The 14500-nt window shown below is 40.0% G+C and overlaps 1 protein-coding gene across 2 annotated transcripts in view; it reads left to right on the top strand.

Moving 5' to 3' along the window:
• RAB31 (RAB31, member RAS oncogene family) overlaps positions 1–14500 on the top strand; it is a 61073-nt gene that overhangs the window by 26212 nt on the left and 20361 nt on the right. For both annotated transcript variants that reach the window (XM_015619944.2, XM_033512213.1), the window contains exons 2-4: positions 624–703; positions 2879–2960; positions 12944–13015. In XM_015619944.2, coding sequence (XP_015475430.1) covers positions 624–703; positions 2879–2960; positions 12944–13015 — 234 coding nt within the window. The remainder of the gene's footprint in view (positions 1–623; positions 704–2878; positions 2961–12943; positions 13016–14500) is intronic.

Raw genomic sequence — 14500 nt, 5'->3', positions numbered from 1 at the left:
TAAAGTAATGCACTGCAGACCTCTAACATGGCATGCACAGGGAGAGCTGTACATCTCTGGGGATTCAGATCTTTGGATTCCTACCTTTTCAAAACCACCCAAAGCCTCTGCAAAGTTTCCACTAAGTGGGCTAGTTTCTTTTGCCATGAAAAGGTTATTTCCACTAAGCCAGTGCTGTCAGAGTGCTAAAATGTTGTTGTTATTAGTCTGTTTTGGAAGCTTGCTTGGGCTGGCCATGCAACAGGCCTGAATGAAATTGTTTCACTGGCTCTGCTGTGTAATGCGCCGTGTGTTGGAAAGCACAGGGTTTGCTTGTACAAGTAAATGGCTATGCTGGATGGACTGCAGTCCTTGCAACAGGAATATAAAATCCACCCAATAAAATAGAGAGCTTGGAGAGAAGGGAGTCCTGGGAAGAAGGCCAGGGAGATTCACTCACAATGCTGATGTTTGAAAAGGATAAGCCATGTCCTCACTTTTCTTCTGAAATGTGTAATGTGCCCCGCTTGCCACAGGACAAGAAGAAATATTAATTCTTGAAAATAAATCAAGTGAAGTATTGATATCTAGGGTCTCCTGGATATGACTTCATGACTCACTGTCATGCTTTCTTTGGTTTTCAGGATACTGGGGTTGGGAAATCGAGCATCGTTTGTCGGTTTGTCCAGGACCACTTTGATCATAATATTAGTCCTACTATTGGGTAAGTACCACACATAGTACCACTCTGGTTTTCATGTCAGTGAGGTTTCAAATCTGACCCTTAAGTGATTTAAGTCCTAAGGTCCTACAGCCATAACAGTCTAAAGTGGGAAGCTCTTGACCAGACAAATACCAAAACCCCACAACCAAAGAGGTGGGGATCTGCCTCAATGATCAAGTAATCCCATAGCTGAGTAATGGCAGAAAGACCATGGGAAGCCCTTAAAGTACCTTTGTTGAGTGTCCTGGTAGGCTGGTCTGGAACATGGACAGTGTCTGTTTCCCCATATGGATGTGCTTTTGTCTAAGTTTAGAATGTGTCACATTGTCCTTTCTTAAAATAGGAACAATGCAATTTAAACTAAGTATAATTAATTTATATCGCTTCTTTAAAAACTACTAAGCCTCCATGTATCAGATCATCAGAATTCTAATAGTCCTGCAGTAGATTTTAATTCAGAGTTGTGGTTTGTTGTTTTTTTTTTTTTTTTCTTTTAATATCTTAGGGACAGATCTTCCAAGTCCAGTGCGACCTGGAAAATTTTTAAAGTTATGGATCTCTTATGAGAAAGGAAGCTATTATGGAATGTACAGAAAGGAGTAATTTGTGGGGAAAGGGCTGGTCTGGCATGTGTGTCAGAGGTGTCATAAGTCGTCTGTGCAGGATTGGTATTGTTTGCTGTGTGTTGTTCAGAGGGTTGCATGGTACCTTCTGAAGCTCTGCCTTTCAATGCATGGAGGAGTCTCAGCTGGATGCTGCACGTAGAAGTTCCAGGACAATTTTGGATTCCTGAATGAGATGAATAGAGAAAAATGGACAGAGAGAAGGGAAACATGTCATGAATAAAATTACTGGCTGAAGGACACTTGTTTGCAGTGAAGGAATTGATGGCAACTTGAGTGTTTTTTGTTGTTTTTTTTTTTTTACTTCTAGCGGCCCTTTTCCCCAAGTAGCAGTTGCTAAGTTGAGCCTTCTGCTCAATTTGGAAAACAATTTTCCTCTGTTATTATAATTATGAAAACTAAAGGGATTTTTTTTTTCCACTGAGAGATTAAAATGTGAAGGCTAGGTTCACACAGGTGATAATATTTGTCTGCGCAGATAAGGGTTTTTTCCTTCCAAATTATTCAACTATTTCAAATATATAATCCTTGCAATCAACAGTTGCTGCTGTGGATCTATAAAGCTCCTGTTTTTGAAGCTGTGAAGTGTTGCTTATTGGTTTGAGAAGGGAGTGACAACTGAGAGAACACACCCTAAAAACAACTAGGGAAATGTTGCCTTTATTTTCTTTTTCTCCCCTTAGTTAGTACTTTCATAAGCAGTGCAGCATTGTTAAATTTAAGCAATTTTCAGATGGCTGTAAAGGAGAGCTCTGGTTTATCATTCTCAGGAAATGTTTCGTTCAGTCATATGTCATTTGATGTCATTTGGTGCTTTTGTAATGACTGTGCATTGTGATGAGATAGAGATGAAATGCATCTCTATGAGCCAGGAAAAATGTTACCACAACAAAAATGGTTCAGCAGTACCCAGATAGGATGGGGAAAATAGAAATCTGCCGGAGTTTGGCAGTCTCTCCTACCAGCTTTCAAATGGATTGCTGTAATGCAGAAAAAGCCTATAAATTAGTAACCTTCTTTCCTAAAAGAAAAAAAACTTTAAAAATATAGACCAACTTCATTTCCTATGGAAAATAAAAGAAACTGGAAAGACTTTTTCATCCCAGTTGAAAGGAGGAACAACTTTCTTGCATTTTTACCATGTGCACTCCAGCAGGTGACTTTTCTGTTCCCTGGTGATCTAGTCTCATATGTTGAAGTGAAAAGTGGTGCAGGATGTTGTCTGTTGACTTTTTCTCAGGCCCGTATCACCAAGAAGATGGAGCTAACAAGCAGCAGAAGCTATGTGTGAATGGCAGGAGCATTTGTGTTCCTGGACCCATGAACAAATGCCCTCTGAACTTCTGAGGCTTTTTCCTTCTTTTTAAAAAATACATCTATAGGTAGCATATGTTCTATCTGAGAAAAGGGAGACTTCTGCAGGTATTTTATGAAAGTTATTTTGGAGTTTTCCCCAAATGCAGTCTAATCCAGCAGAACTCACTAAGGTCTACAGGTTACATATTCAGAGTGCCAGTTATGTTACAAATTTCACTTTCTTCCTTATTTTCAGAGCATCTTTCATGACTAAAACTGTGCCATGTGGGAATGAACTTCATAAATTTCTGATCTGGGACACAGCTGGTCAGGAACGGGTGAGTATTAGTTTGCAGAATGATTTTATTATTCTGGTCTCTCTTACTGTGTTGATGTGCTTTTTCTAAACCTTTCTTCTTCAGAAGACTTCGTAAGTATCAACCTCTTGAATCTTTGCAAGGCTGTGCAATGCAGGTTGTCAGCAGGCACCAAAGTATGTAGGTTCCCTTTCCATGGATGGGGAAAATTCAGAGACAGGCTGAGCATACCACTTACCTAAAAAAACCCCAATCTATGGTGTGAATTGTCAGCCACCTTCCTCAAGACAGCTTGAGCAGTGCCCCAGCAACATCCAACTCCCCTCTGGTTTCATCAGGTTTGTGTGTGGCAGCTTTCATTGGCATTGGAAAGGCTTTGAGTTGCAGCCCATGGGCTGGGGGTGGTCTGAACTTAGGTGGTGACTCCAGGATTGTCTTGGATTAGAACAGTGAATATGGGCATAGCTTGTGTCTGCTGTTATTATTTAGGAAATTACCACTGCAACCTGAACCACTTTGGGTTTTTGTCTCTAGTGTGTGAAGTGAATTACTCAGACCATGCAGCTTTCCCTTTGACTTTAAAAAAAAACCAAAAAAACCCCAAACCATAATGGATTTTTGGGCATTAGTTCATCTTAACTGTAAGTCTGGTAGATTTTTTTTTTTTTTTAATAGCCTCAGTGGCAGTAGTACACAGTAATAGACTGTGGAGCTGTAGGTTTCTTTTAATATATGCCCATGTTTGTCTTGAGAAATATGAGAGAGATGGAAAAACCTATGCACACTTCTAGAACGTCTTCAAACTTGTGAAATATGCACAATGTCTCTTCTTAGGAAATTGTAGCTATGCTCACATTAGGTTGGGATAAAATGGGATGCTTATACAGACTGGGATTCAGTCCTGATACATCCCACTGTATTCCCCGTACCTTGTATGTGAATTGTGGGCAAAGAAGATTTTTGCTCTTAACTGCAGGAAATGCTTGTGCTTTTATTTACAATGCATAGTATGAGGTAAAGTGACCCTGATGAAATATGTTGACTCATAACAATTCAGTAAGTTATTTATCATGGGAAAATGGACCTTGAAAAACATATTTGAAGCCTAATTCCTTCCCTTGAATCTTGTTTGTTCCATTTCTGCATGGTCTGGAGCTGATAACTGACTAATTACTACAAGAGGTAGCAAAAGTTCAGGTTTCTTTCCCACGGTTTCTGTTTCCTTGCTTATTCTCTCTCTTTTCCCTCCTCTGCTCTGCTCTCCATGCTTTTTCTTTTCCTTTTAGCACTTTACACAAAAAACTCAGTAGGATTAATACTTATATCAAAAAAACTATTTTCCTACATAGTCTAAGAACTCTCAAAGCCCTTTAAAAGTTGGTGGATAGTAATATTCGTATTTACTGAAACAAATGATGCCGCATTTGAGGCAAGAAATCTGTGACTGAGCTCTGACTTTTGTACACAAAATCCATCCTTCCCAACTAGTTCCTTATGCTTCCTTTCAATTCTTTTTAGCTCATCATTTTTCAAACATCTGCTTTCCTTTTTGTGTGTGTGTGTTTGTCAAACTGTAGTGAGCGCCACAAACTTTGTTAGATTGCGTAGAATTTTTTACAGATAAGACATGTTAAATGTTTTCATTAATTAGTAATCACAAATTAGTCCAGGGACCATCTTTATGTTTTGTGTTTCCACAGTGTATTCCCAGTCCTTCAGTAGGACTAGGAAAGTGTAGTGATATAGTAAACAAAGTTCGCTGGTGTTGAGTGCAAGCTACAAAGGCAGACAAGTTTCCCAAGGTGAGGTCCATACTGGTCCAGGTCATTCTCTGTCCTATAACATTCCTGTTTTACATTACAGCTGAACACATGATGTTTCTCAAGATCTTACTTTAATCAGGGATTTTTGGTTGTTTTGTTTTGTGTTGCTCCTTCTGTTCTTCAATTCAAGAAGAAATGTCTTCCCTGTTAATTTTTTTCTAACTATTCACTGAACAACAATGATGACCCAACATTTCCAGCCTATCCCATTGTCTGGGCCTATTGCTGTTTTCACAGTGTACTAATAAATGCCTTCTGAGTGTTGTTTCTGCTTTGAGAATTGTCCTTGCAATTGTTCTTTGCAATTTTTGTTGAGGCTTTGTGTTCCACTGCTGAAGCCTGGCAGTTTTGCCAGTCTGTACTGCTGAGAGTAGTGTTTAGGACTTTCTGCTCTTTCAGCAGAAAGAGCCTTTTTTGCCTTCATTTGGCTTCGCTCTCCTGAATGCAAGGCCAAGCATAGGCTTGTGCTTATTCTGCAGTTGGGATGCCCTGTGTTCCCCCAGCTGTGCCAGCTGTGTCTTCATGCTGATGTGGAGCCTTCACAGCAGGAGAGCCCTGGCTGAGGTTTAACTGAGTCCTCGCTTACGCCATGGAAGTGGAGCTCAAACCTTAACCGTGGTAGAGCAGGCAGGCAGAAACAACAGTAGTGGTGCTTCTGTTCATGAGTTTGTCCTTTTTAATGAGTTTTCACTTCTCTGTTCATGATTTTCTCTGGGAAACTGCTAGCTTGGAGTCAGTGCTGCAGAGTGACAATAATGCGGCAGAAAATGGAGATTAAAAGCTTTTCTATCATATCCCTGGTGGGGGTGAATGCTGAGTGTGCTTATTAGGAGGAGACCCTGGAGAGGGGTATTTGGCTTGTGGTGAAAAATTCACATAGTACACGATTACAAAAGGAGAGAGAGCTTCTTAATCCTTTTATCTTGTTATTTTTTCTTTCCCTTTTTCTTGACTAGAAAGAAACAAACTGGCAGCAGACTTCACAAAATCCCCCTATCTTCTGTGCCTGAGTACTGGTCTCTGTGGACCTGGTGGCTTTGTGTTGGTGTGCTATCCAACAAACTGGCTTTATTTTTTTTCTTATAGTCACTTCCCCTCTACACCAATATTTCCCAAATGTCACTTTTTCCCCTCCTATCTCATGTTTTCCCCATTAACTTTGAATTGTTGCCACAGTCTTTGGGACTTACATGCCTGACAATTATGTTGTTATTAGCAAAGATTCCCTCCCCTAAGAAGAGTCTCCTCTTAAGTTAGTTAATGATGTTTTTATTAGCATATATTTTGGTTCATGGTGCCCTAAGTAGCTTCTAATTACAATGCTTTGTTTGAATACCTTGGGTGGCTGCCAGCTTTCCATTTTGCCAGCTGAGGAATATTGTAGCAAACAGGGAGTCTGAGGCCCATGTTTCTAGAGCAGGAAAATTTATCTCTATCGTTTTTAAATTTACTGTGTTGAACTCTGGGACTTTTAATTTTGTTTAATAGAAGAGGTCTCAATTACTTGAGCCTACTTTAAAGCTTGATAGGAATTATCCTGAGTTGTGAGCTTTTTCTTTTTTTGTTTTTTAACCTTCTCCATTTCCAGGAAAAGACTGACTGATGACATGTCCACAGCTCTTTATAGCTCCCTCTTTTCTGAGTGGCAGTAGTTGTCCTGGTGATTCAGAGACAGTGTCACAACACCATCTATCAATGACTTGAATTATTTCTGCAGGCAAAATTCAGCCTGAATTTTACTCTGTGGTGCCATAAATGTGGCTCTGATGGTCTCCCACAGCTCAGTCAGAGTGGGGGTGATTTGTTTTGTGTGGTGTGAGGGCCTCTTGCATGCTGCAAATGTTGACAGGTGACTTGGCAGTGTGTGAGAGCACAAGTGGCATTAGAGCTAGCAAGCCAATATGTTATTTTTACTATTTTCAGAGTGAGCATAAAGCATGGTAAATCATTTAAGAGATGCATTGGAATGTGTTTTTTCTTAAGCTTCAGCAAACTTGCAGCACCTGTAGTTTGATGGTGAGTCATGGTTTTGGTATAGTGCCTTTTGCATCCTTTGTTTAATAACTGTAAACTTCAGAAGGGCTAAGCACAGGTCACTTCTGTGATGTTGCAAAAGTTTGTTTTCTGCCTATTTAAAATACCTTTGAAAGGTTAACCTAATATGTTGAACTTTTTCCTTCTTCAGTTTAAGAATTTTTAGACATTGGAAAAAAACGTTCACTCTTTTATATATACATATATATACTTCAATTTAACTAGCAAAAAAATACCTGTAGATCAGAGACAGATCTTTCCTCGTTTACTCAGCTTAAAAATCCTGAGAATTGGAATTTCAGCCTTCAATCATGTAAGGAAAATTACTCAAGGTTTTAAAATGCTAAATAGCATCTGAAAGTGCATAACATTTCATGCATAACATTTTTCCCATTTGCTCTTTGCCAGCTGAGAATGTCAGGAATTCTGTATCCCTCCCTGTTAGAGAAGCTTGTGTGTCAGGATAATCTGTTTAATGCTTTTGGGGTTTGCCTTAGCTTCTCTCTGCACCACCACAATTTTTTGTTTGTTGTCAGCCACTGCCTTTAAGGTGGCAGGAGTGGGGCGTGTACTTGGGCAAGTGGTTTTTGGGACAGGACTGAATGGGTTTTATGGGAGTGGCCTGGCAGGGAGGGCCAAGGACAGGAGAAACAGGACACCCAAAATCACGTGCAGAGGTGTGGGAATGGCCTGCTGAGTGAAGGGACCTGATACGTGTTTAAGAGTCCAGAAAGTGTGTGTAATAGGAAGGGGAAGGAGGTTGCAGGGCAATGGCACTGCCCACACGTGTCAGCAAGTAGCAGAGCCAGAGGCTGTGGCTGTCCTTGCCATTAGTGGCACCCAGGTAAAGAGTAAGAGGAAGGATCTCTGACCTTGAGAGGAGCAAAGTGGTTTGGGTTTGGCCACTCAAATGCAGCATGTGTTGTCAGAGAGCAGCTTCATAGGAAAGGGAATGAAATTTAGTCAAATGATCGCAGCTGTCAGGAAGTAAACTCTTCTGCTGCTGTGCACCTGCAGGTGCTTGTGAAGACACTGTGTAAGAAAATCGTAGCTGAATTCAAAGTGTGTAACACTTGCTGAGCACTGGTGTGATTCTTCTCAGTCTGTCCACCCTTATACTTTCCAGCTGTGCTTATGGGCAGAATTATAATCCCTTTGCAGTAAGAGCAGGTGATTTTCTTTACAGTTTAGAATAGTAAAAGCAACCAAATACAGGAGTTAGGTGGTGGTTGTAGTTGTTGTTTTTGCTTTTGCTTTTTTGCCTCTTGACTGTGGAGTTGGGAAGAGGCAGCCCTGCTGCGGCAGTATGCCAGTCCTGGGATATAGCACCACAGGATGGTGCAAAGAGCTGCTGACATGAATTAATGTTCCCTGGTGTGCCTGGCAGATTGAATGAATCCCAACTGTCTTCAGCAGCATTTGTCAGCCTTTATATAAACAAGCAGGAGTGTTAGTTTTTATTTCTGTGTTCATTTGGCCTCTGTTGTGCTTTCTAAATCAGCATTACATTAGACAGGGTTAAGAGACTTCCACTACCACAGCTCAGGTGTGATTTATGCTGTGTTCCCTTGATTTTGGTCTTCTGTTCCAAGTATAATGTGACCGTTTTCCTTCTTCCCCATTCTTTACTGGTAGTAAAGAGGAAATGTGGCAAGTGTTACCTGTGACCAAATACACCCCTCCATGATGAGATGCATGGGAAGCAGAAAGCAAAATTCTACACTGCTTTTAAATAGGTGGTAAATTCCTTAATGGCTACTTAGTTCTGTCTTTCTGTCCTCTGCAAGGGCAAAACTTCTGTTGACTTCATTGAGATGGCCAGATGAGGGCTTGCAGAATCCCAAAATACTCTGGAATCAATGAGACAAACTCTGGTTATGCTCAGCTTGCATTTCCACCATGTAAGACTGAATTTGCTCTCTGTACTGTGAGGCTCTACAGTTGTAAAGGTGCAAAGTGGATGTGTTGGTAGAGGAGCACAAGGAAGAAGATGCTCTGAGCCCAGTCAGCATCACACCAGCATTCAGGTGACTGTAGGTATGGAGCACTCTGTGTGTCTCTGAGGAGGAGAGTCCTGGAAGTCTGCATGAAGTAATTGATTCTGAGTTTTGGCATGTCTTTGGTACAATATGTATCTTATTTGTATTTTGAGTGGTTCTTTCAGCCTGGCTGTTGGATTGGAAAAAGTACCTACCCCTGCAATTGAGTATGGCACTGTATAGCAACCTCAGCCTAACCAGTTATCAAACTCTCCAAAAGCAAAATGGGGCTAATGAGTGATGCAGTTGGTCAAGTAGGCAAACTTTATTTGGTGGACACTGAATGAGAGTCATGAAACTTCAAAATTCCCACAGTAAGTGACCTCTAATGGTAGTTTATTCATTATACAGAGATGGGAGGTGTTCCCAGTGCTTCGAAGGTAGAAAGCAGTTGAGATGAAGTTTGGTAGTGTTAAGTACCAAGGTTCTGTATTTTTTGCTTCTAACAAAAATATATGATGTAAAGTTGTTGGTGAGTTTTTAAATTTTTATTTTTGGGAGAAACAGAGGAGAAAAGCCAGCTCTGAATGTATTGACCAATTAAAGGATGTTCATGTGAGTGTGATGCAGCCATGAGAAAAGTGTTAGGGGATGTGCAGTTAAGGCTGTTCAATGTCTATAATGCTGCATAGAAACCTGGTCACCAGCAGTCAGGAAAGATGAACTGAAGCTAGACCAAGCACAAGGAAAGGTGATTAGGCCCTGATTTCTCCCTTTAACATCATCTTCAGAGTGGAAGAGCCTGGTATAGCAGAATAGCAAAGTTAAATCTGCAAGCTTGTCACTCTATATTAATATTTCAGCTGAAGGCAAGTAGTGATCCCTAAATTTTACTAAGTCAAGGTGCAAGCAAATTACAAGTAATTTAGTAATTAGGAATTCAAAATGTTATTAATTGTCAAAGTAATATGATCCCTGTAGCAGTATAATGAAAAAGGAAAACTAATTATTTTGGGCAGAACATTGATCAGCTTTTGAAATGGGTTAGGAGTGTGTTTATTTGTGATGGTGGGAGCTGATGGACATCTCTTTCTAGTCTGTGTTTTCCTGTTGGACCAAGGGGATGTGAGCTGCTGCTGGCTGCAGGAAGGGGTTACATCTGCCAGAGAGCTGCTCTCAGCTGCAGGTTATGGAGGAGCTGACTCTGTGGAAAGTTGGGGCTGTAACCTGAGTGTTGGTGTGGCAGAGCCGGGAGTGGCTGCCTGAGCATTTTTAGGTGGTCCTTCTCAAGCAGAGTTGTTCTTAAGCCAAATCTCAAACTGCTTCTGTTTCTCGTACTGTTCTTGGGAATTACTGGTTATAGAAATACTGAGCTATAAAATCAAGGTTATAGACATTGTCATTTATAATACAGAAGGTAGTCCTGTGAGATTTAATTTTGTGAGCTGTTTTTTAGTGTGTCACTTGTTTTGGGCATCTGTCCCACATTTGGTCCTTGGCAGGTGAAAAATGTGCAGATTAATATTTTGTATCCCTTTAATTAATTTGGTGTGACTCTCTTTTTCCAATTAATTAGGCCAGAAAAACGTTCAAGAGGACTTTGCTTTTGGGCACTGATTTAAAAGAAAAATTAAACATAATTATTTGCATGATTTTGGAAAATTCATGTTCAAGAAGCACATTTGTTAAAAGTCTATCATTAAATCATGAAACTCATGCAGTTAAAATTTTTCAGCCCCTCTTAATTCATTCAGTGTTGTGAAGAGCCTTTTCCTGTTTTCTTGTAGAAAACAGTGATTTCTTGTGACTGGGACATAGTGTATTGTCATGTTTGTTTATTAGCCTGTAGAAGAGAATGACAAAGGGCATTTTTTTGTTTGTTTGTTTGTTTTAAATTACTTTTACTTTTGCTTTCTGGCCCTAACACTGCAAATATTCTTCAGTGAAACAGCTATTAAGGGAAGTGTTCTTGTCAGCTGGTCAGAAGAAAAGGGAGAGCAATTCCCAAGATGTTGTACAGGTTATCAGTGTGCTTTCAGGGCCAGTCTTGAAGGAATTTGGAGTATGTGAATTTAACTGCATGGCTCCTGTGAAGTGTGATTGCTGTTATCTGAGAGCTCTTTGTAAATTCATGAATGCTGTGTAATCTAGATTAAAATGTAATCTAGATTAAGACCAAATCAGCATAAGTGTAGGCTATGTATGTTTTTTTCCTGGAGTTTACAGACTGGGAGGGGTGTGCATAAGCCATGAAAGGTCAGATGTATCCTCCACAGTTAAGGTTCCTGGCTTTCAGCTGTTTCAATACAACACTTATTACACTTAGAGGAGAAGGTCTTGGAAGTTCCTGAAGTTTGTAGGAGACAGCTTCTAGTTGCATGTATTCAGTGAGCCAACCAGGCAAGATGCCCTCCTAGACTTGTTTGTGATTAGGAAGGACTTGGGGATGTGGTAATAGGTGGGATGTCTTGGCCACAGTGATCACTAAACAGGTAATGAGTCCAATGTTTTCTTTAGATCTCCTGTGCTGTCAACATACTTGCAAAAGCCCTTCTTGTTATCTGAAGTGATGCCTCAAGCTTGTCAGTGTTTAAGAAGCATTTGGACAATGCCCTTGACAAGATGCTTTAACTTTTGACCAGCCCTGAATTGATCAGGAACTTGGTCTACATGATTGTTGTAGGTCCATTCCAACTGAAATGGTCTGTTCTGTTCTAACATACTGAAAATTTCTGTCATGATTTAGGAACCTAAAAACTCTGAAGAGCATTTATTGCATTAAACATGCAAGTAACAAAGCTACACACTAAAACCCCAGAAAGCACACATCTACCCAACTCCCTCGGGATCTTGGCTGATCCCATTTCTTCAGACCACGCTTCTTGACTGATTTCTCTTTCTTTTCTCATCCTCTTTCCTGCTGTTTTCTCTTATTAATGAGCTCTCCCACCTGCCTCTCTCCCCAAAACACTTCAGCACTTGACCATCTGTCACTGCTGCTGTGCATCCATACTGTTATAAAAGAAAGCTCCAACCTTGAGCTGGTGTGTGAGATCTGTGATAAATAGCTTACAAACTGGCAAGTGAACCAGCATTGCAAATAAATTGCCTGGTATGTTGTGCGTGAAACAGCAAGAAATGTGGAGGCTGCTAAAAGTCTAAATGCTCAGTCAGTAGGTACAGTTCTGGGAAAAAGATGTGTCCAGTAAATGTGCAGAAGTTTGCAGTGTAACACGTGGTGGATCCATGCATGTTTGCTGGGCAGTGAGGTTCAGACCCTGCCCTGAAAATGTATTTGATTTAGGCGCTGACCTCAGTTATTAGCTGCACCTTCATATGCAGCTTTTGCAGATAACTTCCCTGCCCCCCCCGAATTATAAAATGGCTGTGTGAGCATACTGAGACTGAATGCATTTTCCAAGAAAGATTATTTTTGGTTTGTTTGAGACTAAGCTTAGTTGAATCAGCAGAAAGACTTTTACTTCCTTTCTTTAATTGTAATTGTAAGCTGAAATTCTAAATCAGCTGCTTAGTCATTGCTAAATTACAAAAATTATGCTGTTCTTCAGTTGTCATAACAAACATATTTATTTCTTGGGTTTTTTCCTCAAAGAATGTTTTCCTTGAAACAAAAAGCTGAAGAGTAATCAAGAATCTATGTTTTTTGAAATATCTATCATAGTATAGGATAGGTAAACAAGACAGATGTTCAGATTTTTCTGACAAGTTGATTTTATCCAAGTCATTTGCAATGCTTTATAAAATTCAAACCCAAGCTGAATCCAGTCATTGCTTAGATTTATAATGCAAGACTGTGGTTTTCCAGGGGAAGGGGTCCCTATGCCATCAGGTTGGGCTTCACAGTGTAGGTGATTTTCCTCTCAAAACTTGTCCTCAGAGTCCATGCCCTGTAATGGAAATGATGCATTGAACCCATAAGTGCTGGTTTCATAAATTTAGTGGGATGAAGAGCAGCAGGAGATAAAGAAGGTCTGGCTTCTTTGTGTTTAAGGAAAATGAGAGATGGGTGGCCACTGATAAGATCTGCTCTCTTTGGGATGAAAGAAAGCGGGTGGTCCTGCCATGGCAAGTCTTTGAGACCTGGCAAAGCATGTGATAATTCTGATTTATTAATGATACTTTCTTTTGGGGGTTTATGTTTTAACAGTTTCATTCCTTGGCTCCAATGTACTACCGAGGTTCAGCAGCAGCTGTGATAGTGTATGACATCACCAAACAGGTAAGAGCTTTGGGATGCTTTTTGCCTATGTTAACTCCTGTGTTTGGGCCCGAGTTGGAGTTAAACCCCACAACCACGGGATTTCTTTTGTCTGGTGTGTATATGCTTCGGTAGTTTGTGTAGATCTGGGTAGAGGTGTCCAACTTCCTTAAAATATTAAATGAAAAGTTCTGCTTCTGTGTTGTTTCAACTTCATGCAGACAAAAGGTTGGAGACTTCATTTTGTCAACGTTTCTTTGGGCTGGCTAAGTAGACAGGATTAATGTCCTGCAATACCCTCTACCCACCACCACCTATGTTCTCTGTGTGGAGTTAAGTTTTTACTACAAAAAGCAGCTGTTAGCTTTATCAGCTGAGTAGAAATTGCTTGCATATTACTGGTTTTAAAACTAATTTTTTTTTATCTAAGCATATAATTTCATGTTTGTATTACAGGTGTCATATCTTAATTTTGAAACTGATAATGAAATCATGGACATTTTGTCTTAATATTATTCACTTGGAATGAAAATTATATTTTTAGATCCTTAATTCTCTGGTTCATTTCTCAGGCAGAGGAGGAAAGGAGATTGCAGCTGCATGCCTTTTTCTCTCCTTTTGGAAGGTACAGCTGAGTTAGAGCCAGTGCTAATGGCTGGCCAGGAGAGATCACTAGCATTTTATTCCTTTCTTGCCAATTGACTTATTTACTGCAAGGTTGGGAGGGCTGGTTTGGTTCCCCAGTGCATTGCTGTAATGCTCTGTCACTGATGGTGGTGGTCACTGTTGTGCAGCAGTGCTGTTCTCCACTGCTTATTTGCCAGGTAAAGGTGAGGAAGAGTGAATCATACTGGATTGATACTTTTGATTTAAATACCTTAACAGTTGATCTTGTAATATATTGTAAGAATAAAATTTTGTTTTGCCAGCCTTTCTCCAAGCTTATGTGGAGCAGCTCTCAGGATAAACAGGGGGAAATAGGAGAGGAAGGTCAATGTGTATTTCACTTTCTGATGCTTAATATTCAGTGTTAATCTTTAAAGCAGAATGGATTTTTTTCCCAAGTGACTGATGTGGCTTTACCTTTGGTGATACTGATGCAGCTATTGCTGATTTAGACATGACTCTTATGTGCATTTCTGAAGGGGAAAAAAATATTTATAATCTATTTGGAAGCTCACTTTGTCAGTAAAAATTTCAACTATGCATTATAATTAGAATGTCCAGAAAGAAGTGTGATCTTAAAGCTACTACTTCACTTGTGTAAAGAAATATAAAAATTACTATTAAAAGGTAGGTATCATCAGATAGAGCTTGATTTTGGTGCTTGGAGGGAAAAAAGCCAAGTGAATTGTCACCTCTCTTTTCAGTTTTATAATGGGTAAATTGAGGTTTACCAGATCACAGATTTGGAAATGCAGGGAGGTGGATATCACTGTGAAAGTTCTCCTGGATATTACCAAAAATATGACAGTGATTGAGATAGTAAGCTGCTGGACAGAAGTG

Source organism: Parus major, chromosome 2 (genome assembly GCF_001522545.3).
Source record: "Parus major isolate Abel chromosome 2, Parus_major1.1, whole genome shotgun sequence".
In the NCBI taxonomy this organism is placed as follows: domain Eukaryota; kingdom Metazoa; phylum Chordata; class Aves; order Passeriformes; family Paridae; genus Parus; species Parus major.
This window is presented reverse-complemented; position numbering and strand designations above follow the sequence as displayed.